General features: G+C 47.1%; 1 protein-coding gene across 1 annotated transcript in view; it reads left to right on the top strand.

Moving 5' to 3' along the window:
* LOC147706789 (exportin-5-like) overlaps positions 1-26503 on the top strand; it is a 1247062-nt gene that overhangs the window by 52805 nt on the left and 1167754 nt on the right. Inside the window, exons 2-3 of the mRNA XM_086925922.1 lie at positions 5725-5846; positions 15390-15462. Of these exons, the coding sequence (XP_086782048.1) occupies positions 5725-5846; positions 15390-15462 (195 nt within the window). The remainder of the gene's footprint in view (positions 1-5724; positions 5847-15389; positions 15463-26503) is intronic.

Below are 26503 nucleotides of genomic sequence, written 5' to 3'. Positions count from 1 at the left end.
AGCATCTCTGGTAGGGTCCGCTCGTCCTTCTCCCCCCCCAGCCCCCCCCCCCCCCACCCCCCACCTCTGGGCATCCATCCCGAGAGGAGCTCCTGCTACACGGGGGACAACTACAGCCACGGCACTCCCGTTCCGAGTGCGTGTGGCAGCTGCGGAGCCTCGTGCCTAAGCTGAGTAGGCCTCTGCTCCCCAGGCCGGGCGGCACGTGCAGGCGATGAGGCCTGACAGTGGCGGTACGTCTAGCGTCCTATCTGCGGTGTCTGCGACAGTCCGTGGGCCGGGAGTATGAGTGTAGGGGCAGGGAGGCTAAGGCTATAGTCGATGACTCGGGACGCTCCTGTCGCACTGGTCCCTCACATGCCCGCACCCCGCTTGCCTCCCGGGGGTGAAGCAAGCCTCCTCACCTCCAATACTGCGTCGCCGGGGTCTCCTTCCAATGCAGCCAGGGCTCGCCAGAGAGACCAACGTCCAGTGTCACAGGCTCAGGCGACCGACAGGCGTCTGCGGGCGCGGGGGCGTAGAGCCGCCCCTCCGCTTGGTCCAGGGGCGGGGGCTCAAGCTTCGGCCTTGGAGCCGCGGTGTGTGCCGGCCCGGTCAAGCCAGGCCGCAGTGTCGCTGAGTGTCTCCCAGGCCCGGGCGTGCGCAGGCAAAATTGCGACTACGCGACTCGGGCCGGCTGCCCCTCCAGGCAGTCCCAGATAGACCTGGGCCCCCGTCTGCTACTGCTCCTGTGAGGGCCCCGGAGTCCAATCCAGTGTAGATAGATGAGGTGGTGGGGGGGAGCGCTCCCGGCGGGTCTGCACAGGGCGACTCTGCGCCTGCCAGCAGAGGCTGCAGTCGCGGCCTCGAATTTCGCAGCCCGGACGGCTGTCCTCGCCGCCGCGGGGCCTTCCCGCTCTGGTCCCAGCTGGATCACAGGGCCGCTCGGCGCCGCAGGGCCGGATACCGCTCCTCCGCTGCTTCCCCGGGTGTTGGGCGTGGGTTCCGACAGGCTCCGGCTACCGCTCACCCTGGGGATCGATGCACACCGCTCTCCGCTCCGGCTGCAGCGATGGGCCGCCGCGGTCGCCTCCGCCTCTCTTCGCCACAAGTGCACCGGAGGTCTCGTCGGGCGATATGTCAGTCCCGGTACGTGTCCTTCACCTCTCCCCTTTCTCGCCGCACTGTAGCGGGGGGAGAACGCTGTAGTTTTAGGCTTGGGCCCAGTCGGAACGGAGGAGCTCCGGGGAGAAGCGTCTGCTCGCTCCGACATCTTGGCCACGCCCCGTGTTTCTATCTTTAGATTGACAAAATCAGTAGTTGTAGTAGGTGCGAATTTGACTCCTAGTTCTAAGACTGACTCTTCATGTTTAGACAATTGTTTCGATGACAAATTGACAATAGTGGTTTCTTTTACGCTTTATCAATTTTTCCGGTTTCGCATTTCCCATGGTTGTGGCTGGGGTTTGAACCTTACGCGTTTCGCAGCACATTTCACTGTTGTAACCCATGTGTGCAGCACCAGTACTATGAGCCTCTGGTGCTCAGTGCCACAAAGGCTGCAGCACAGTAACTTTCTACAGAACAGAAATCCAAGCTTGTGAGCACGATGCTGCGGTCCAGTCCTAGATATTCTTACCAGCCTGCCAGTCCTCTTCAGACTGCAGCTCCTTTCCTCCCCCACTGGAGATCTAATGGAAGTATCGCGCCTGCAGCAGAGTGCGGCGTGCAGCAGAGTGCTGGACTGTTCCCATGAGGCACAGGGTCAGAGCTGATTTGCATATAGCCAGTGTCTAACCAGGGTGGTGTGGAGTGCCAAATAAACGATGGATTTAGGCCCAGATCCTTGTACTGGGGTGAATGTATGACCTTGTTCTACATTCTGTCCAACTGTGTTTTTTGCATTTTTCACCCCGATTGTGCTGGGTATACTCCGACGTGAGTCCCAGGCTCTCCACACCACTGGAGTCAAGCTATCCAGGCTGATGAAGGCTGAATGGAGACACAGTCGCCCTCATCCTCCTCGACCTCTCTGCAGCATTCGACACAGTCTGCCACAGCACCCTCTTACAACGCCTCTGTAACATCGGAGTACAAGGAAAAGCACTTGAATGGATCACCTCGTTCCTCACCGGAAGAACCCAGAGAGTCCGCCTTCCACCATTCAAGTCCGAGGCCACTGAAGTCATCTGTGGCGTACCACAAGGATCCTCACTCAGCCTCACCCTCTTCAACGTATACATGAGCCCTCTCGCGGCCATCGCCCGCCAACACAACCTCAACATCATCTCTTACGCGGATGACACTCAACTCATCCTTTCTCTCACCAAGGACCCCAGCACCGCCAAAACTAACCTACACGAAGGAATGAAAGAAGTTGCTGAATGGATGAAACACAGCCGTCTGAAACTGAACTCAGATAAAACAGAAGTCCTCATCCTAGGTACATCCCCCTCTGCATGGGACGACTCTTGGTGGCCGGAAGCCCTTGGAAAAGCATCCATCCCGACAGACCACGCACGGAACCTAGGCGTTATCCTGGATTCCTCACTTTCAATGAACAGACAAGTCAGCGCCGTATCCTCATCCTGCTTCAACATTCTTCGCATGCTCAAAAAAACATTTCGCTGGATCCCCACCGAAACCAGGAAAACGGTCACCCATGCTCTGGTCACGAGCCGACTGGACTACGGAAACACCCTCTACGCAGGTACTACCGCTAAACTCCAGAAGAAACTCCAGCGAATCCAAAACGCCTCAGCCAGAATCATATTAAACATCCCGCGCAACGAACACATCTCTGATCACCTGAAAGACCTCCACTGGCTACCGGTCAATAAGAGAATCACTTTCCGACTGCTAACCCACGCACACAAATCACTCTACGACATCGGACCAGAATGCCTCAACTCACGACTGTCCTTCTACACCCCCTCCCGCCAACTAAGTTCTTCCAGCCAAGCCCTCGCCACTGTACCTCGCATCAACAAGACCACCATGGGAGGCAGATCCTTCTCTTACCTGGCTGCTAAAACATGGAACTCACTCCCCACTTACCTTCGCCTTACCCAGAACCACCTAGCATTCAGAAAGCAACTTAAAACGTGGATATTTGACAAGTAATCCTCCTCCCCTTCCTAAGCGCCTTGAGACCCTCTGGGTATGTAGTGCGCTATATAAATTCTCTGACTTGACTTGACTTGATAGCCAGAAACCGGTCCTTGGATGCTTGATTCCGGTCTGGGAAAGACATGGCATGGTAGTTCGGACTAGACTGTTCCCATGAGGCACAGGGTCAGAGCTGATTTGCATATAGCCAGTGTCTAACCCAGGGTGGTGTGGAGTGCAAAAAAACGATGGATTTAGGCCCAGATCCTTGTACTGGGGTGAATGTATGACATTGTTCTACATTCTGTCCATCAACTGTGTGTTTTGTGCAGCAGAGTGCGGCGTGCAGCATGACTGCATAGTGAGTGCAGAGTGACTGCATAGTGAGTGACTGCATAGTGAGTGACTGCAGAGTGACAGTGAGTGCAGAGTGACAGTGAGTGCAGAGTGACAGTGAGTGCAGAGTGACAGTGAGTGCAGAGTGCATAGTGAGTGCAGTTGCACAGTCATACAGTTGCAATATTTTATATAGATACACTTAATATTGTGTGATCTTACCTACAACTGTGTCAATGAAAACGTTTTCTTTTTTGAATATCAATAGACAACTTTTACTTGCAAAAAGTGTTTTTTTTGCACAGAATGTAAATCAAAGTTACAAACACTTATTTTACGTATAGTGTGTGAGTGTGCAGAGTAAGCAGTATGTGGGATTAGTGTGCAGAGTGAGTGAGTGAGTGCAGAGTGAGTGAGTGCAGAGTGAGTGAGTGCAGAGTGAGTGAGTGCAGAGTGAGTGAGTGAGTGCAGAGTGAGTGAGTGAGTGCAGAGTGAGTGAGTGCAGAGTGAGTGAGTGCAGAGTGAGTGAGTGCAGAGTGAGTGAGTGCAGAGTGAGTGAGTGCAGAGTGAGTGAGTGCAGAGTGAGTGAGTGCAGAGTGAGTGAGTGCAGAGTGAGTGAGTGCAGAGTGCGAGTGCGCAGGGTGAACAGTGTGTGATTATTGGAGTGCGCAGGGTGAACAGTGTGTGATTATGGGAGTGCGCAGGGTGAACAGTGTGTGATTATGGGAGTGCGCAGGGTGAACAGTGTGTGATTATGGGAGTGCGCAGGGTGAACAGTGTGTGATTATGGGAGTGCGCAGGGTGAACAGTGTGGGATTATGGGAGTGCGCAGGGTGAACAGTGTGTGATTATGGGAGTCTGCAGGATGAACAGTGTGTGACTCTGCAGAGTGTGCAGGAGTGGTGTGGCGCACTGGTTAGAGGCGGCAGACCCAGAAGCAGAGGACGGCCCGGGACCAGGGTTCAAGTCCCGACGCGGCAGGGTCGTGGACCAGAGTCAGCGGACTCGATAATTCTCGCCTCGGTGCCTACTCTAACCAGGGATCACACTCGGCAACTCTGGGCATTAGCTTGCCTTATCTCCACAACATCCCCCCACATACGCCGGGGATGCCTGGTTTCACCTTGGAGATACCCAGCAGGGACCATCTCACAGGGAAAGCCAGGACGGGTTCCCCAGCGGTCTACAGCGCTGAGATACCCCATGGCGGGGTGATACATGCGCTTTACAAGACATCATTACATTACAAGACATCATTACATTACATTACAGGAAACAAACACTAAAATTAAGTTCACCACACACATACATAGGACCACACAAAAACCACACACACATACATCACACATACATACCACACTCACGCACACCACACACACACACCAGCCTCTCACCCCCACAGACTCACCCCCACAGACTCACCAGCCGTCAGTGCATGCTTTCACCAAGCACAAACACCAACAGCCATCAATGCACGCTTTCACCAAGCACAAACACCAACAGCCATCAATGCACGCTTTCACCAAGCACAAACACCAACAGCCATCAATGCACGCTTTCACCAAGCACAAACACCAACAGTTATCAATGCACGCTTTCACCAAGCACAAACACCAACAGCCATCAATGCACGCTTTCACCAAGCACAAACACCAACAGCCATCAATGCACGCTTTCACCAAGTACAAACACCAACAGCCATCAATGCACGCTTTCTCCAAGCACAAACACCAACAGCCATCAATGCACGCTTTCACCAAGCACAAACACCAACAGCCATCAATGCACGCTTTCACCAAGCACAAACACCAACAGCCATCAATGCACGCTTTCACCAAGCACAAACACCAACAGCCATCAATGCACGCTTTCACCAAGCACAAACACCAACAGCCATCAATGTACGCTTTCACCAAGCACAAACACCAATGCTTTCACCAAGCACAAACCACACCATGCGTCCGTGCAGACTTTCACCACGCACACAACACCAAATGTCAGTGCATGCTTTCACCAAACACACACACCACCAGCTGTCAGTGCACACTTTCACCAGTCACACACACCAGCTGTCAGTGCACTCTTTCACTAGGCGCACTTGCCACCAGCTGTCAGTGCACCCTTTCACCAAGCGCACACATTACCAACTATTCATCTAAAGCGCTGCATGCACCATCGCTACTAGTCCAATCCAACACACATTGCTACAAGAAATTGCCATTTACAATGCCATTACCTCCAACTCAAAAAAATCCGAGACCTATTGCATTTCTAATGCTTGTTTTTCTTTCTTCTGTTTAGATGTGCGAAGGATTTAAAGAGGAGTGCCCGTTCTGTATTCCCTGTGGGTTGAAGTTGGCAGACAAAAGGGAATCTCCTGTCATGAGGCATTTTGGACTTCAGCTTCTAGAACACGCCATCAAGTAAGGAAATCCGCATTCTAGTTTTGTTTGGTAACCAATCTTGGCAGCTGGGGTGAACGTTCAGAAGGGTCATCAAAAGACCCCGACCAGTGTGGTTAGTTGCACTAACATCTCCTGCAGTTTTAAGGCTTCATTACAGAGACACAATTTAGGTTTCAATGCTCTTGCTCTCACTGTTCTATTCTGTTTTCACCCCCTCTCATTTTATCAAGCTTTCTCTTACGAGTTGATACCATGCTGCACAGAATGCAAGGATGTAGTAACCTCAATCAACGGTATACTTTTTTTATTTCATGCACAATTAAGTAAGCCTAAGACCTTATTGAATATGTGGCTTTATCTACCACTTATAGGCACTGTGTATGAGCTCTAAAGCACTGTGAATCGTAACCACACAAAATATAAAAAGCAATTTAGAGAAACAGGTCATGGAAAATGGGAACCACAAGCGAACTTTAACATGATTGAATGCTGTATTCCGAACACCCTCATGCTATTTCTAAGCACTATGCTAACTTAAACTACAACGGTAAATAGCAAGCCTATTCTTAAGAGTTTCAGAGATAATTCGCAGAGCATACCCATGTTTTCGTTCTGAAAATGCAAGTTGGCTCTTTCCCATCGCAGCAGGGCTGGTGCATAAACAGTGACCGGTTGATGGCCACTTCTTCTTGCTCTTGCCTTCGCCTTAGGTTGATGCTGAAATGTAGCATGATGACGTACCTTTCTAATTTAAAGTTCAATACCAGAAGGTTTTTATAAGATCTTATTATCGATCTTCTCACATATTTTGAAAACAGTTATGCGGCTACGAGACACTAAATCAGCAATAAGATTGCATGGTCAGAAAATGCACCAAGAGCTATATGTTTTAATAAAGAGTTTTGAAATCCTCAAATTGCGATTTTTAGTGAATCGCAATTAGGGAATCGCAAAATGCAATGTATGTAGGATTTTCTAAAAATGTTGCGAATCCTACATATTCCTTATTTGCAAATCGCAAATTGATATTCGCAAATAAAAAATACCTTCCCATTCATTCTTATGGGCTAGGAGGCTCATAGGAATGAATGGGAAGACATTATCAATTTGCAATTACCAATTAGAGAATCGCTGTTAGACGGGACCTGGAGGGTCGGCCGAGGACAAGGGTAGAGGTCTCCGGAGAGAGCCGTCTCCAGCGATCGTACAGACAAGTAACCTCCCCCCCACAGATGGACACCACACAAAGATAAGATTTAACGTTCTTTATAAGCAGTCTTGAGGTACGGTAGAATGGTACAGGGAGGTCTGGACTCAGGGGTTCCCTCGATTCTAGTCTCTTGGATGGGAAAGGGGGTAGCGGGACAGTCTTATTACCAATATGGTAGTTGCGATGAGATGATGGGTAGCTCACAATCCTCGAGCTGGGCGTTCTTGGAGGACGGGCCGCGGCATTGCCAGCAGGTCCCGGGGAGATCGAAGGTGGCAACGGTCCGCGGCAGCGCCAGCAGGTCCCGACGAAGATGGTAGTTACAACGGGCCGCGACAGCGCCAGCAGGTCCCGACGAGATGGTAGTTACAACGGGCCGCGGCAGCGCCAGCAGGTCCCGACGAGGATGAAGGTTGCAGAGGGCCGCGGCAGCGGCAGGACGACAGTTCACAAGGCAGGGCTGCGGCAGCGCCAGCAGTCCGTCAAGGATGAGTTCTTCTCGGTATCTCTCGACTCCAGGATACAACTCCTTCCTGCTCTGGAGCTGCCCCAGTTATAGGTCTGGCGGCCTTTGATGTCCGGACCCTCGCACTTGGAGGTCGGGAGGTCCGGGATGAGGGAGTCCAGACACCCAGCAGGGGGGTGGAGCCAGCGCCCGGGGAGGCTGGGGGCGATCGGCACCTGGCGGGGGAGAGCCATCGACACTTCTTTCTCCCATTGACCTGCCAAGTGGTCCGTTCACCTCCTGGGTGGATGGTGGTGCCGGGATGTCGGGGCCTGGCCAGGCCCAGGGTTGGGGTCGAGCTGAGGCCATGCGGCCTCGTGGTGCAGTGTCCAAGATGGCGGCCGGGCTGGGCAATGGTGCTGGCGGTGGTCCGGGCCCGTGATACAGAGATGTCTGGGGGTAGGAGTCCCGTAGGGGACGGAGTGTGGGTTGCTTCTGTGGGTAGCACCTGGAGAGCCGGTGTCCTGGCTCTGTCATGCGGGGAGGGAGCGAGCCCTTCATGTGGCCTGTCCAACAATCGCACATTAAGAATGCAATTTCAAGGTTGCAAGGGTGCCAAAAGGACAACCTATTGCACCCCTGAAATATGCATGTGTGCACATTTTGTGTACATACATGCCCCAAGGGCCTGTATGTACGACATATGGCACTTTTCAAAAAATCAAAATGTGCTTTTTTAAAGAAATTCGTACATTACCACCAACTTGAATTTGGTGGTAATTTGCAATTCCTTAAGGCCAAATAGCAAATTTCTGGTGCTTCCAGAATTGCATTTAAGGCATCACAATTTGCAATTCCTTAATTGCATTCGCAAAATAGAGACTTGCAAATTTTGCCATTCTCTGTTTTGCGATGCCCTTTTGGGATGATACAGCCCAAAAGGCTTTTTCCCATTGGCAAACGGGCAGATTCTGAGAATCTGCCCATTTGCAAACGGGAAAAAGGCTTGTTACATATGGCCCCATGTCTGTTATCACTGAAAAAACTATCTTGAAAAGCAGGTGCATAGGGTACAGATATTTTAGTACTTCAACGCTGGTCTAAACCCAAGTCTTGACAGGATTTGTCACTGTGTTCATGAACGTAATAACCAATCATTCACCTAGAATGAGGGCTTATTATGCTGCTTTCATTCTATTCTGCAGAGGAGATCGGATTATTGTTTGCATAGTCAACTTGAGGCGTATAATAGCCTCGAGGTTGAGGAGTATTTTAGGAAAAATAATTTGTTAGTAAATTACAGCTACCTAAATGTTTGTCATTAAGGGGGCAAAGGTAAACTTCTTAACCTATTTAAACAGCCCATTTCGTGAAATATGTCACAGTAGGTCCAAGCAGACTATATGAAATAAAATAACATTTTGGAGGGCCTTTTATCTGTGATTGTTGGCTCCCTTTTTTTTTTTTGCTTGCATTTTTCTTTTTTATTCTTTTCTTCTTCAAGCAGACAAACAAGCACAACCAACACATTTTGCCAACACATGGTCTTCTTCAGGGCTGCAAACATGCCAAAAATACATATAAGTAATTCATCTAAAACATACATTGTACCTATAAAAAAAATGACATTAGAAAGCGCCACACCCAATACCAGACATGCATATGAATAAGGAAAAAGGCCTAGAGATTGCAAACAAAATTATTAAATCCACACTAACAATGTTTTCACATTGAAAAAACATATAATAAGAAAACAATGGGAAAACACATAAAACCAGAATAATTGTAACCGCATAACCTACACAAAACCACTCAAACCAAAAAACAGTTCAGTCCCGACCAAACACGGAAAACATCACTGGACATTTTAGATTTCCCCATTTGACCTTTCATGCCATATTTAAACTGCATGAGGGAGATTCAGCAACAGAAGGGAAGGTGAAAAGAGGGGAAACAAAAAAGGAATAAAACGAGGAAGGAAAAAGGAAATGATACACATACCCTATATCACGTATAAATAGGGTGCACAGAAAAAGTTGCCCTAAAAGGGTCTCCACAAGATGCATGTGAACTGCTGACTTACTAGACCAAAACTTCTCAAGCACACCTTAAATAAACAAATACCTACCAGTGCTCATACATTGAATTTGGTCAAATATTGAGTAAATAACAGCGTCACAATGAGACTGTGAACATCTGTTCCATGCTAATGGATAAAAGCATAAACATATTAAATATCAATGTGTCCATCCTTTAGCTCTGCTATTGATTGAGATGTGTAAAGGTAATTCATAACCACTGGATGTGATCCATGTCCCAAGCCTACAATTATATTGCCTAATGCATCTCTAGTGTCTATTGTCGTCATTGTTTGATGTACCACACAAAATGCATTAAAAAGAGCAGCTCACACACCAATGGGTTGTCCCTAAACCCATGTTCAAGAGGTTGGGGCAGCCACATGTGAAGAGCAGCCTACCTAAAGCTTGACTAGGAGAGGTCCATAGACAACTTGAGAATCTGACATGTTAAAAGAAGTTACTACAGAACCCATGTATTCTTGCTAAACCACAATTAAATGAGAAATTGCCACACTGGAGAGAGGTTGACCTTTTACCAGATTTAGAGTTTGGATTTTTGAAATTTGACAATCCTAGGATTCCCTGCTTTATATCTTCTCCCCAAGGACCATAAGAAAGGACCATTCCCTCCAGGGGGCCACATCATCTCTGTAATTGGGTCTCAATTTGTTGACTCCTTCTTGAAACCCCTAGTGGTGAATTTACTATCATTTGTGAGGGACACTACAGACACTACAGGCATCTTGAATACGTTTAAAGACTCTGTATTGGATGACTCCATGTGGCTTGTGAATCCAGATATAGAGTCTCTATAAACTTGTATAAAGAGAGTGTTTGGATGCATAGCTGTTGATTTCTTCCTTTACACACAAAAAGAAAGTTACATTGAAACTAACCGGATGCTACTTGAGATGGTTGAGTTAATTCTCACTAATAACTATTTTTTATATAACAAAGACGGATTTAAACGGATTTAGGCTACGGCCATGGGTTCGAAATTTGTACCGTCATATGCAAACCTGTTCACGGGTTGGGTTGTACACACTCGTGCGTGGTCCCCAGAAGCAGCAGAATGGGCAAGAAACATTCTCTATTGAGGATGCTACATAGATGATGTGATCATCATCTGGACCGAACGAAACTGTAAACCAAATGAGCGCTTACTTTGAATTCCTCAATGATAATGCTTTCTTCTCCAGTATTTGGGTGTCTTTCATAGATTCACATGCTTGAATATTCCCCGTCGACTAAGTGAGTCCCACTGTAAATAAAATAGCAATAACATAGCAATAGCATATGTATGTAAATACATAACACATGAAATAATACTAGAAAATACATAATAAATACTCAAACAATTCCTACATAGTAAAACATGGTAGAGAGAGCAAACACTTGTAACATATTCCTGTCATTATGTTAGTCCAAACTACAGCCAATCAGGCGCCAGCACCGTTCCAGAACCTTCTCCTCAGAGCTCAGACCCTAAGATTTTCGTAGCACAAGAGTGACAAAAGAATCGATGAGAAGCGAGCCTCTGAGGTGGTTGCGTCGCAGCAATACTGGAGAACCACCTGTTTACAGGTAAGTAACAATTGTTCTTCTCCAGTATTACAGTGTCTTTCATAGATTCACATGCTTGAATAGAATAGAGAGCAGTAACAGCTGCAGAGGCCCGATTGTATTATTATTGTCTCTTTTGGTTTCTCAATGCTGTTACATCGCAGTCATGTAAGTACTGATAGCAATCATATAAAACCATAGTGGAGGAGGGAAGACAGAGGCTCACCATAGTTAAAAAGATGACTAAGTACTGCCTGTCCCACTGCTGTATCTGCCTCGTTGATGGCATCCAAGCAGTAGTGTTTCGTGAACGTGTGCCTGTTGGACCGTGTGGCTGCTCGGCAGATCTGATGCAACGGCACACCAGCAAACAGGGCGGTAGAGGATGACATTGCCCTGGTGGAATGAGCTCTCACTGAAGATTGTAGAGGTTTGCTGGCCTGCTTATGGCAGAAGACAATGGCTGAAGAAATCCAACGTGCAATAGTTGGCTTGGTAACAGGGCGCCCTTTCCGCATGCGTCCGTAGACAATGAACAGTTGATCGGACCTGCGAAAAGGGGCTGTCCTGCTGATGTAAAACAGTTTCATATAAATCATTACGAAGTAAACATAACTTGAGAACAAATACACGCCTTACAGGCTTACACAAAATATATATCCACTTTACTTTTTTTTTCCCCCCAGCCCACCCTCTTCCCGAAACCAAAGGAGACCACGTTTTAGAGTGAATTACAACCAGATCTATCCTGTATCTAATACCTTTCAGCATAGCAGATTATTCCGAACCCATAGAACCGCTCTCCCTGACCGCAAGCTTAAAACAAAGATTCATTAATCCATGAGCTAAAAGAAGCCCAAATATCGACCCCTTTTTTCTTAGCTCTTAGCTCTTAAGCCTCTGCATTTATATATCTTTCTCCTAGCGATATGTAGCTAACAATTTTCCCAGCCACAGTGAACTGAAGGGGGCTCTTTATCTAGCCAGACTGTCGCTATGGAGAGCCTAAACACCGCCATCATAATAAAAAGCAGTTTTTTCTTGGGTGTCATCGGAGCCTGGTTGCTTACTCCCAACAGGATAACTTGTGGTAACAACTCTATATCACAATTGAAGATTTGTTTGACGTAATAGCCCATTTTTCCGATCAGTCCAGTTAAGCGGGGGCATGTAGCAAATATATGTACACTATCGGCGGCAAGCTCTCCACAGCGAGAGCAATAAATACCTGTAGCACCTCCCCACTTAAAGATCCGCGCCGGAGTAATATACAGGTTTAGCCACGTATTATAGCATTGAACCTGTATGTTAGCTGAGATGGCTGCAGTAGAGCTTAACAATAGAGAGTCCTCTCGACCCCTGGGTCAGCTTGGACCTTGTCTTGTCACTGGTCCATATGTTCAGCGAGGTCATCCTCCATTGTGTCGCTAAGCAGTGTGTACAGCTTGAAAATTGATGCCCCTTGAGTTCCCAGGGCTGCCTCCAATAGGGCGATTTTATGGCCCCGAATCCTCTTTTTTGAGATGAAGTCCCTTATTTGTAAATATTTGAAGAAGTAATTGTTTCCCACACCAGATTTTTTCCTTAATTGAAGCAAACGTCCGAATTGTGTTATCCCTTATTAGGTCCTTGATATGTTGTATCCCTTTCTCCCTCCAAGATTCCATATAACCATCGTGAAAAATTTCTGGTACAAGTTGGTTGTTTTGCAAAGGCGTATACCTGTATATTCGATTCAGTTTCAGTTTTTTCATGATTGATGCCCATATTTTAAAAGCACCCAACAAGACCTTGAACTTTACTCTTTTAAAGTAGGCAAAATCAATATGCTGCATCAAGCACCCATGGGTCTCGTCCCCTAGCAATAACTTGTATATGGAGGGGTAAGCTCCATCTTGGGCGAAGGAATATCCTTTACCTAACAGCTCGAACATCTGTTGAAGATTTGCAGCCCAATAAAAAATCTGAATATCTGGGACAGACCACCCACCCCGGTCCCGGTACTTCAAAGCTCTCCCTGGGTGCTTCCCAGCCCATAAAAACTTAGAAATGGCTTGGTTGAAGGCAAAGACACGTTTTATTTACTTCCAGTGGAATGGATCTAAAAAAATATAACATTTTGGTCAAAAACAGCATTTTGATAACATTACACCTTCCCAGTAATGTCAGGTGTTGGCTATTCATTCTGTTGAAGTCAGATTTGGTCTTGAGTAACAAGGGCGCCAGGTTACATTGCACTATATAATCCACATTAGCTGCGATTTTAACCCCTAGATATCTAGCCTTCTCTGTAACCCTGCTATCAACCAGGTCTGCCCGGGAGTTTTTAACGATCATGGTTTTCTCCCTATTCAAAAAGTAGCCTGAGACTTCCCCAAATTATTTGGCCTCTTTTTCCACCTCCCTTACTGCATCCGCAGGATTAGTTGTTGTTATAGCAAGATCTGCGTACGCTAAAATCTTTGATTCTCCCCCCAAGGTTTGAGCTGCCCGGATGTCGTTGTTCTCCACTATTATCCTAATAAAAGGGTCTATATATAATGCAAATAAAAGTGGAGAGCATGGAAGCCCTTGACGAGACCCGTGTATGATTTTAATTGGATTCGATGAGGCACCCATCACGTTAATCCTAGCCTCAGGATTTTGATACATGCAGCCTATTGCATTAATATAGTTTCTGCCTAATCCCTGCTTTTCCATGGTAGCCCAAAGAAAGGGCCAGGAGACCCTAGCGAAGGCCTTCTCTGCGTGCAGAAATATGGCCGCCATAGGGTCCCCTGACACTCTAACAAGGTCAAACAGAGTGATTATCCTTCTAATGTGATCTGTAGTTCTACTGCCAGGTACAAATCCGTGCTGGAACGGAGAGACTAGTTTTCCTATGACTGTTGACAGCCTGTTTGCCAGAATTTTAGAGTATATCTTTCAATCGCTATTCAGCAAGGTTATTGGCCTATAGGATCCTAGTTCCGCAATAGGCTTGCCTTTTTTTGGAAATACTATTATGTTAGCCCCTTTCCAAGAATCTGGCGTGACCTGGTCCCATTGTGCCCTTTGGAGGACTTCCAACATCAATCCCATAATAAGTGATTGGATACAGAACATCTTGTTGTTGTTACTAGATGGCCCTTTTAAGTGGATATCTATGATAGTCTTGATGGAGTCTGACTGTTGTGGGGAAAAAGTCACAAGTCAAGACTATTCTGTGAAGGCTCAACTGCTTTAGTATGGAGGTCTATTGATACAGCCACTCAAGCCTGCTTAAAGAGCTAAGATTATCCAACATTACCCTACCCAAATATGCTGGGTACAATAGCACACTATTATATAGAGGGCTCATTATGTAAGGAAGTGTTTGGGCTTTGTAAATAGATACGGGTTCATGCTGTGCAACTATATGCATGCCTTTGAACCTGCACAGTGCCCTACAAACTTTTTGGCTGGGTTTACGATGTACAAATATCACATACAAACATTGGATTTTATAGTTTTCCTTCTGCTCCTCCTCTGCCCTTCATATGGAGCTTGCTGCAAATCCTTTCCTGAAAGGCACTACAAGCCACCTTAAAGTGTTTGGTGCCTATATCATTGTTTTTAAAGCAGCAGTGTTTCGTATTATAAATGGTGCTACTTCGTTTTTTATAAGCTCCACATTGCTTCACGATTTTCAGGTCGTCAGACCATTTAACATTTCAACATTCATACCTCCTTTTTTTTTTTTTTTTTTTTTTAGGTTACTTTTTTATTTATTTTTACACAGATCTGTACTACAAACACTTGACAGTAAACATTTGAGGAGCTTGAAACAGTTGTCCCTCGTCCGAGAGGCATCAGTTCTGTTTTATTAAGATTGATAAGAGTTCATGAAAAATATTTGTTCTATTTGATGGTTGTCAAAGTATGTTAATAGGAAACCGAGGTAGCTAATGGGCTGAACCCAGTTTTCTGAAGCAAAGACACAGCTGCGCATCAACAGTTGTTTCGGATGCATTCAAGTTCTTGGAAGTAAACCCATTATGATGTTTAATTACATTCTTTGAAGCCACCTTGTGCGAAATATGGGAATAAGGTCTCCTCAGCCCCCCCCCCCCACCCGCCCCCCGAAGGCTGAGTTTCACTGATGCACATTATCTCAGAGAAGCCAAGGCTCAGAATGATAACATTGATATAATATGTGCAAACTGCAAGGGAGATAAATACAGTCTGATTATGTATAATGTCTTTAGCTGTTTCACTAACTGTAGTTATTCTTCATTTGCCAGATTTCGCTGGAAGTTTATATTTCCCAATGAAAAAAAGGAACTGAAGTCTAATATAATGGAGCTGATTTTTAGTGTAAGTACCATGATGATATATAGAACAAAACTGTCTTTAGTAGACTGTCATTGGTTGCTTAATCTTGAGAGGGCAAGCATTTTACAGAAAAAAAGTTTCATCAGGCATTGTAAATGGTTTATACATAAGTGAATCAAATTCATGTTTCTGCTTAAACATTGTACAAAGGAGGACAGAATAATGTGAACTGGCTATTTTCTTTATGTTGCTATACTTCCAGACCTACATTACTAACTGCCTCTTTACCATTTGGCAGCGGACAGACTTGCACTGTTTGGTTCTTTGCAGTGCCATTTAAGTTTACTTTTACTTACCCAGAGCACAGCAAAAACACCTACATCTATCTCTACCTCCAACACGACCTTCACCTCTTTAAATATATCTGGTCCAACTTGCAGCAGTCCAGTCCCCAGGACTATGAGGTTTCCAATATATGGTACACATAGTAGCCCAGTTCAGCAGTAAGGTGTTGCTTCACATTTATTCCTAAGTCTGCCTTGTCACATCTAGTTTTTTTTATTGTTTTAACCAAACTTCTAGATGTTACAGGCTTTTGGGTAATCTATATCTATATCTATCTATACTAATATAATAAAGAGAGAGCCCAAACCTTTGAGGCGGGTAATCTCAGGAACCACAGCACCAATCACAACACCCAATACAGCGTTGGAAAGGGCAGTTGCAGCAGAAGGACATAGGCTATGCAGACGCCCACCATATACATTTAAAAGGTAAAAGAACTGTGCCAGCAAAGTAGTCCCTTGGGGGCGTTTCTGCGTTGTGCTGTGGGCGTGTGCTGGGGGCGTGTGGTACGTTCAGCCCTTCATGCCATGTCTCATATCGTGTGCTAATCCCACCCTGCTCCCTTTAAATACCCCTGCACCCCATAATCATAACCCACCCTTACTCCTTAAAATACCCCAACACCCTTAAACACAAACCCATCTTAACCCTATAAATATACCCTGTACCCCAAAACCCAAACCTACCCCTGTACCCCAAAACCCAAACCTAGCCCTGAACCCTAAAAATACCCCTGTACCCCAAAACCCAAACCTAGACCTGAACCCTAAAATACCCCTGTGCCCCAAAACACAAACCTAGCCCTGAACCCTAAAATACCCTTGTACCCCAAAACCTAGCCCTGAACCCTTAAAATACCCCTGCACCCCAAAACCTTAACCTACCCCTGAACCCTAAAAATGCCCCTATACCCCAAAACCCAAACCTAGCCCTGAACCCTAAAAATACCCCTGTACCCCATAACCCAAAACTATATCTGAACCCTTAAAATACCCAAACACCCCAAAACATATACCCATACTTACCTTATCCAAACATTAAAAAAACATGCTTTTACCATTCATGCATTTACAAGGAATTTCGTTGTAAATGTATGCGTGGTAAAAGCATATAAAATGTAATGCCATGCGTTATAATGGCATTGCAGAGTCATGGTGCTTTCGTAATGAAAGTATGCGGAGTGATGGTATGCGGAAAGAAGTTGAAGAGTAATGGGTGTTTACCCTCCCCTCGTAATTACATTGGTGGCACGGCGGCCCACATCTCCAGCAACATACTCATATTTTTTCACCACCCATTTGAAAAATGCACAGGCCTCTCATTGATGGCCAGCACCGATATACACTTTTAGACACACCTCCCGCCACAAGTTCTAGAATTACGAACTTTAGCGCTGTGGAGCTACGTTCGAATCTCTGCATCAGCTCAACATCCTGTGATTCCAGGCAAATCGCTTTGTCTCCCAGTGCCTACCACAAATGAATGTGTTCTTCTGTAATGTAAATTGTGCTCATGCCATGTTGTCGAGTTTGCGGTATATAATATTGGAAGGAAAAATAAAGTAGGGAAACTAGAGTTCACACACACTCCTGAACGCGCACTCTTAAGTGCATCAGCAGTGCACTGTGAATCGGAGCGTTTCACAGGCCTGTCACAGATAAGAAATGCTATCAAAACGAAATCCCTACAAAACAATATACTACTGGCCGGCAGCAATTCATACCCGGACAGCGTCGGGATGGGCTGCTAGTATCAAGTTATGAAGTACAATATTCAAGCAGGCCTGAAGAGACCAGTGTTAGACCAAAACAAAGCAAGTTCAAGATAATCTCTTATGACTATAGCAAATTTGGTGACATATACATCAGGTTCCTCAGCATCACATATATGTTACGAGACTATTAGATTTTCAATTCGACCATAGATAGCATTAACAGGCATTTCATTTAGAAGCACCACAACATCAATAAGTGCATAAAAGGGAAAATCTAAAAGAGAAAAAGGATAACTTGATCCAAAAAACCTTAGCACCCTCGTAGCACCTATAGCCAGAGGAGGGGGGATACTCCATGTAATACGCAGAGCTAAGAGAGTATGATAGTCTGTCTATCAGCCCGATGGACAGAGAAGGCAACGCTTTGTGTGGGGAAAACAAGGAAAACTTGACCACTAAAGCCCCTCTGTGGTCAGACACGAGCTACACCTTATTCACCAAATTCTGAGATTTTCCCTAACCTTCCGAATGACACCCTATATCACACCCAGGGGCATTGCGTATCGATTGCTTGATGCCCAGCAGTCCAAGCACAAATAATCCACCTTTTCACTTCCTTTAGATCCTCCCAGTGTTAAGAAACCCCAGTAGTACCTAAGAAAACTAATTTGGCTAAAAAATAAGATTGAGGTGTGACCCTATATAACACACCAAGGGTCACAGTTTACTGCTGTGTCGAGCCCACCTGTTAAAGCTAAAAAAAAAAAACAGTAGCTACCCTCGCCTTTTTCTAGCGTGCTGACTAGGTAATAAATTATCTGTGTGCTTGTCCTAATTTGCTACACACTGGGTCTAAGGATCGAATATAGTCTGTTACACATGTGACGGCAGCCTCCGGACAGACCTCCACCTCACAGATTCAGCAGAACTTCTAATCAATTATCGCGTCTGCTCCCCGGTCTTGGTTGCGCACATGTGAATCTGTTCGGCAGGGTCCTGGTCCTTCAGCAGCAGTTAGCTCGATAAACCATTCTCTCCCACGTGGCTTGCCAAAATGTTGCTCGGATATGAATTAACCTTAAAGAAATAACAAGAAAAGATGCGTTTGGCAAAACAGGAACAAGTTGGTTAAATTAATTGCAGCGACCAGGAGAGTCTCGACCCAATGAGTCTAAGGAAAGTATCTGTGTAAACGTTTCATCTGACAATATATACATCTTGTGAGGTACAATAAGCAATGTTCGAGTTATGTGGGCCGCTAAATTCATATCTTGTGCATAGATCGCCGCCTAGTGTTGGGTCCGGATGATTGCACCTTGTTGTCCTGGAATAGTCTTTGAAGTATCACGAGATAGGTGGCTCCTCCCCTGGACTACAGTGCGCATGGGCATACTCTCCATCCTCAGATTGTTTTTTTCCGCCATTGGGTTCGGATGTGTTCTGTGACTCTCGTTCGGAACCTATAGGAAAAACTTGTTTTCTTCAGGCCAAAAGGCCTCTTTAAGCGTCGGTATTGTACTTCGTTCGGTCTGAGTTAACTTATCCGGTTCCCGTATTCTTGAGCACGTGTGCTCCCAGCTTTTAGGCCCAATCGAAGATTGACATCAACGATGGAATTCCAGGCCCTGTTTAAGCGTTGCCCGTTCTGTAACGTGAAGTATCCTCTCTCAGACGTGCACCCTGTGTGCAGCAGATGTCTGTCTCCAGACCACGATGAGGGGAGTTGCTTGGCATGCTCGAAATTCAGGTCGGAAGAGGCGCTCGCTCTTCGACGTGAGGCGAGACTACCGGCGCGGAGAGCGTCGGATGTGGAGGATATCTTCGAGGCTGGGGACGACGAGGGCGTCCAAGGGGAGGAACCGGAGCAGTTCTCCGACCCAGCCTCCTGTCCAGAATCTTACTACGGAGAAGAGGTAGACGATGAGAACATCGAAGACGATGAAGCGGTCGAGGTAAGAGACAATGGTATGGCCATTAACACCACAGAGGGCGGCTCCAGGGATGAGCAAGACCCAACCGAACCTTCGGGGGTCGAAAGTGACGCTGTCTTGTCAAGGGCTCAGGTCGATGCATGCCGGAAGGCCTTAGCCAAGATCTTTCTACTCATTCTACAGCCCCGCTATCTGGCCCGGCTAAGAATATTTCAGAGCCTTCGGTGGGTACGCCTTCGAAACCGAAACTGACTAAAGACAAATTGAAACCGAAACTGAAACTGGTCAAACCAGTATTCGTTTCGCAAAGCCTCGTTCCATCGGATCCTAAGAAGGCTCGAAGTGTCATTGCCCCTTCGGGGTCACATACGGGTGCCAACCCGAAGATCGGTACATCCAAGAAGGTGCCAAAGGCCCAAAGACGGTTCGACGTCATCTAAGGCTTCCCTCGGGGCGTGGACACTGAGGACGGACTTGAGTCGCAGCCGCCCCTCAGTCCGAATGCATACAAGTTGATGCTGGTGAAGGTTCTCGAAGACAAGCACAAAATGGCTGCGTTGGAACGTGCCGCATCAAGCCGCGGCCATTTTGGGAATCCCAGCACAACGCCTGGCTCGAAGTTGGCGATGGCCGTGAAAAAAGTCAACAGCCATCGGAGCCTCCACCTATAGTTTTTGGAATGCCTCCGACTGCAAGACCTAAAGCGTCTAAGCCGGCACAGGGCACCGACCCTGGTAAAGTGATGTCAAAACTTAAGGGAACGACCGCCACTTCTGCAGGCGTGAGTTCCACTACACCTTCTTCTGAAAGCTCGAAGAAGTTGTACATTGACTCTGCAACCGGAAGACTCACCCTTTTCAAACGGAAGATCTTGCCGGAGAAGCCAATGGAATACTATCAAATTACACTCAAAAAGAAAAGACTCTGCTTCCTCGCCAGTTCTTTTCGAGTCAGTAAGGCCTTATGGACAAGCCTTTACTCATTCCCCCACACGCACTGAGGATGGTGGGGGTGATGACCAGAATGACTAGCAATTCAACTATCCTGATGAATCTACTCAGGATGACTCGCAGGATGTGCTCGACGATCAAGGCACGGCGGACACCAAGTCTTACCAAGTAAATTCAGCCCCCGCAGAGGATACTGCGGCGTTCAACACTCTAATTGAAAGGGCAGCGTTGAACCATGATGTGGTCATGCATGCAGACCCAGTTGAGGAGGACTTTCTGTTTGATACCTTCTCTACGTCGGACAGATCAGTGAAGACGCTGCCAATGCTGAAGGGTGTCCTTAAGCACGCAAATGACATTTTCAAGGACACAACCAGAGCAAGGGTGTTGAACCCACGTATTGAGAAGAAATACAGGCCTGCTCCTGTGGACCCTACGTATATAAGGGGTCAATTGCCATTGGACTCTTTGGTGGTCTCCAATGCCTGGAAGAGGGCGAACTCACAAACAAGTGGTGATGCTCCTCCCCCAGACAAAGAATCTATAGTATTAGAAGCATTTGGGAAGCGGGTTGCTGCGCAGGCAGCGAATATTTGGAGAATAGCCAATACACAAGCACTACTGGCTAGATATGATAGGGCTCACTATGATACCCTAGAGCAATTGTTGCAACACTTGCCTGATGCGTATAGAGAGGGGGCGGAAATGTTGATTCAGGAAGGGAAACTGATATCAAACGCTTCTATCCAGTGTGCCCTAGATTCAGCAGACACTGCAGCCAGGACCATTAACACTAGTGTAATGCTAAGGAGGCAGGCATGGTTACGGATTTCAGGGTTTAAGCCAGAAATACAAACTAGTTTGCTCAATCACCCCGTTAACCCAGATTTCTTGTTTAGGCCTGACGTTGACACGATTCTTCAAAAGATCAAGAAGGACACCGAGACGGCTAAGTCTATGGGGGCCTTGCAGTCTCAACAGTTCAGAGGGGGTTCTTTTCGTCGCTCGGGTAGTAGAGGGCCGTCAAGGGGGCAAACGTCCCAGCAAACACAATACAATAATGGTGGTGCACAGACCACCTTTAACAAAAACAATAGAGGTGGATACCGTGGTAAAAGCACCAAAGGCAGAGGACGTGGAAATAATAACACCAGGTCCTCCGCAAATACCAAACAGTGACGTCTTGTCACTGCCCCCAGTACCATATAACACCGGTCGGGGAACGACTCCAGCAGTTCCTGCCAGTCTGGGAAGGCATTACCACAGACAGGTGGGTGAGGCAGCTTATCCAGTACGGGTATTGTTTAGAACTGACATCCACTCCACCCGACATACCACCAAGACACCATCCTATGTCCGCAGAACACTTAACCTTATTACAGCAGGAAGTGGCAAGCATGCTGCAAAAAGGGGCCATAGAACTGGTGCCTTTAGAGGATCACGGAAAAGGGGTATACTCTCTCATTCTTAGTCCCAAAGAAGGACGGGTCTCTCAGACCCATTCTGGATCTGAGACCCTTGAACCTATACATCCTTTCAGAACATTTCCACATGCTGACTCTTCAGCAGGTCCTGCCGTTGCTCAGTCAGGGGGATTTCCTGGCAACTCTGGATCTGAAGGATGCATATTTCCATATACCCATACATCAGGCACACAGGAAATACCTGAGGTTCATTATACAGAACAAGCATTACCAGTTCAAGGTGCTACCCTTTGGAGTGACCACTGCTCCCAGAGTGTTCACCAAGTGCTTGGCGACAGTGGCGGCACACCTTCGGAGAAAACACATTCATGTCTACCCTTACCTGGACGACTGGCTTGTGCAAGCGAAGTCGGCCCAGCAGTGCGCCAGCCACGTGGCCCGCACAATTCATCATCTGCACAGTTTGGGATTTTCTCTGAACTATCCCAAGTCGCATCTTCAACCTGCTCAAGTACAGCAATACTTGGGAGCGACGTTGGACACTGTGACAGCTACAGCCCAGCCGAACTCAGTGCGAATCTACAGCATGCAACTGCTGATTCGCAGATTCAGGCCACAACACTCCCTACAGGCTCGAGTGTTTCTGCAGTTGATAGGCATGATGGCCTCCTGCATCTTCATAGTCCCGCACGCGAGACTGCACATGCGTCCGCTCCAAGAGTGTCTAGCACGACTGTGGAATCAGGCTCAAGGACGATTGAAAGACCTAGTGTTGGTGACCGGTCGTGCGTACAACTCTCTGCATTGGTGGAATCCACGCAACCTTTGCAAGGGACGACCGTTCCAAGAGCCTGTACCACAAGTAGTGCTCACGACGGACGCATCCCTCCTGGGGTGGGGGGCGCATCTCCTTCATTATACAGTGCAGGGACTATGGTCGGACCAACAGAAGAGGATGCACATCAATCTGCTAGAATTGATGGCGATCTTCATGGCACTCAAGGCTTTCAAGATACATCTGTGCAACAAGGTTGTGTTGATCTGGACGGACAACATGACGACCATGTATTACATTCAGAAGCAGGGAGGTACTCACTCTCCACAGTTGTCACACTTGGCTCAGAGCATGTGGAAGTGGGCCATTCAGAGGAACATTTTCCTCATGGCGGAGCACCACCCGGGCCAGACAACCAGATGGCGGATCTGCTCAGCAGACACAGCCATCAGGTGCACGAGTGGGAGATTCATCCCTCGGTGCTGCAACCGTACTTCCAGCAGTGGGGACATCCAGACATCGACCTGTTCGCCACAAACGAGAACGCAAAATGCCCAAACTTCGCCGCCAGGTTCCCACACCTGCGGTCTCAGGGCAATGCGATCTGGATGAACTGGTCAGGCAGATTTGCGTACGCTTTTCCGCCGGCCCCGCTCATACCTCTGGTGGCACGGAAACTCAGACAGCACTCGATGACTCTCATCCTGGTTGCTCCAACGTGGGCGAGGCAAGCATGGTACACCACGTAGAACTTTCTGTGGTGCCTCATCAAAGACTGCGTCTTACGCCCAGTCTTCTCACCCAGAGCCATGGCGCAGTTCAGCACCCAGATCCGCAACAGTTGAACCTTGCGATATGGCTCCTGAAGTCATAGAATTTGGGTATCTGAATCTGCCTCCTGATTGTATGGACATCATCAAGGAGGCAAGATGGCCTACCACTAGGGCCTGCTATGCTGCCAAATGGAAACGTTTTGTCATTTACTGTTCCAACCATGACATAAACCCACTGGATGCATCAACACAGAACATTATTTGTTACCTGTTACATTTATACAGATGCAATCTGGCATACAGTTCTATACGCATTCATTTGGCGGCAATAGCGGCTTACTTACAAAACAGGCAACACCTTTCACTGTTTCGAGTGCCAGCCATAAAGGCTTTTATGGAGGGACTCAAACGAGTCATTCCACCCAGAAGACAACCTTCACCGGTCTGGAATCTGAATATAGTTTTGACCAGACTAATGGGACCTCCTTTCGAACCTCTCCACTCTTGTGAGATACAGTTCCTAACTTGGAAGGTTGCCTTCTTAGTAGCGATCACGTCGCTCAGACTGGTTAGCGAGCTGCAAGCCCTAACCATTCAAGAACCTTTGATACAGGTTCACGTAAATAGGGTGGTGCTACACACTAACCCTAAATTCATGCCCAAGGTAGTTTTTCAGTTCCACATTAATCAAACTATTGAACTTCCCGTTTTCTTCCCTAATCCAGACTCAGTAGCAGAGAGGTCACTGCACACACTAGACGTCAAACGTGCTCTCCTGTACTATATAGACAGGACGAGGGATTTCAGGAAGACTAAACAACTTTTTGTTGCTTTCTCACCACAGCACAAGGGCAAACCCATTTCCAAATCCGGTATAGCCAGGTGGATTGTTAAGTGTATTCAGATTTTTTATCAGAAGGCTAAACACACACTAACAGTCCCCCCAAGAGCACATTCCACACGCAAGCTAGGGGCATCCATGGCTTTTCTGGGAAACATTCCATTGGAGAAAATATGCAGAGCAGCCACATGGAATAACATACATACATTCACCAAACACTACTGTGTTGATGTACATTCCAAGCAGCAAGCTGCTGTAGGACAGGCTGCTCTTAAGTCCCTCTTTCAGGCTGCTGCAGCTGGCTCGGGCAACCACCGCTAAGCGAGAAACTGCTATTTATTCTATGCACAAGATATGAATTTAGCGGCCCACATGCCTCGAACGGAATATGCTGCTTACCAGTATGCATCTGTTCTTGGCATGTGGGGCCGCTAACATTCATATCGCCCGCCCATCCTCCCCGGTGCCTGTCGCAGCTGTAGTAGTCAGAATTATTTGTAAGCATGGTCATCTTGTATTGTATTGGACTCCATCTCTGCCACAATGGCGAAAAACAATCTGAGGATGGAGAGTATGCCCATGCGCACTGTAGTCCAGGGGAGGAGCCACCTATCTCGTGATACTTCAAAGACTCTTCCAGGACAACAAGGTGCAATCATCCGGACCCAACACTAGGCGGCGATCTATGCACAAGATATGAATGTTAGCGGCCCTACATGCCAAGAACAGATGCATACTTTTAAGTAGCATATTCCTTCTGCATTTTTGAAGAAGCATCTGTCATAAATTAAAAAGTTTGGTCATCTGATAAGGACACAGATGGCTCTCAACTTCCGGGAGAGCTAGTGTGGGCCATTGTATAGGTGTCCAGATGGCTGCTGTGGGGAACACATGATCACTACGTGTAGTGTGCATGTCGTGTCTTGATTGGCTGAGTGTTCTATCTACATGTGATATCCAGCTTTGTGGTACTCTTGGGGCAAGCAGTGTAGGAAGGTGGATACCTGACTATGGTTACCCCAGATTTTTTGCCTAGTGTTTAGCTGGTTTTCAACTTAGTTGGCCTGGGATCATGCTAATCAGGGCCCCAGGCTTTCTGCTCTCTGTAAAATGGACTCCATGTACCTTAGGTACAACTCCAATTGGGTATTGGGTTACCTTATAAGCCCCTGTACAGTGTACTATTGGTACCCAGGGCATAGGTGCATCCAAGGCCTACCAGGGGCTGCAGCATTTATTATGCCACCCCTGGCTGGCCATTCACATTGACACAACTGGCTGATCACTCAGCTGGGACAAGGTCGTGTAATCACCCCTTGCTTATATATAGTATACCTATATCTAACCTTTTATCTAGACACATATACACCTATAAGTCACTCCTATGGCAGGGCTTAACAATCCTGGATGCAGAGTGCTTGGTTTTATGTGAGATGGTGCTCTAGCATGAGCTATGCCGGTCTGCAGTTTTCGGAACCATGTTCTTATAGCTGTTCTAGGATATTGCCATACCATATACTCTTCCGTGCATTATGAACCTCCCGGTTAAATGCTAACTATAGTTTGGCTTTATCAAAACGTGTCGAGTAAGGTGTCATATGATTTTGAATACTACCCCCTCGCCAGTCCTGGCGACATGGGTAGCATTCCACCCTTCTAGCGGGAGAAGACATGTTGTTCCTACTATTCCCTGTTCAAGTTAACCAGAGCCTCAGCATCACAAAATGGATGCTGCTGCCACAGACACAAGTCTGACCTCCTGGTGTTGGGAGTCCTTCCAGCGAGGGAGGCTTGTACAATAGGTTTCCTGCCTTGGGAGGTGCTAGCACCACCCCAGACAGGACTTTGTGTATTGGGACAGGGAGGGCTGAAAGTATTGAGACACTGCCTAGGGCACACAAGGTGTCGCAAGCATAGGCCAATTCAAACCGGTGTTGGGGCACTCCAGCCCCAGCTCTGACGCGAAACTGGACAAAGGGAAAGTGGTGTAACCACCCCCTTCCCTGGTCCCACCCATAGGAGGAACTTTGAAGGTAATCCAGCCCCTAAGATTGGTATATAGGTAGGAGCTGAGTCTAGAGACTTTAGATTATCCTGACTGAAACACTGAAACAAAACTCTGGACCTTAATCTCTCTACTTTGGAAGAAGACAACTGAAGAATCTCCCTTGTGGTCAAGGAGTGACCACCCTGCACAATCAGGCACCATCCAGCGATCGACGACTTGCTTTTCCAGAGCCTGACAAGAACCGGATTCCCAGACATCCAACAGCCCGATCCACAGTCACTGCAAAGTTGAGACCTGTAGAGGCGACGAGAGAGGTGGGACC

This window comes from Lissotriton vulgaris, chromosome 6 (assembly GCF_964263255.1).
Source record: "Lissotriton vulgaris chromosome 6, aLisVul1.2, whole genome shotgun sequence".
Classification (NCBI taxonomy): Eukaryota; Metazoa; Chordata; class Amphibia; order Caudata; family Salamandridae; genus Lissotriton; species Lissotriton vulgaris.
This window is presented reverse-complemented; position numbering and strand designations above follow the sequence as displayed.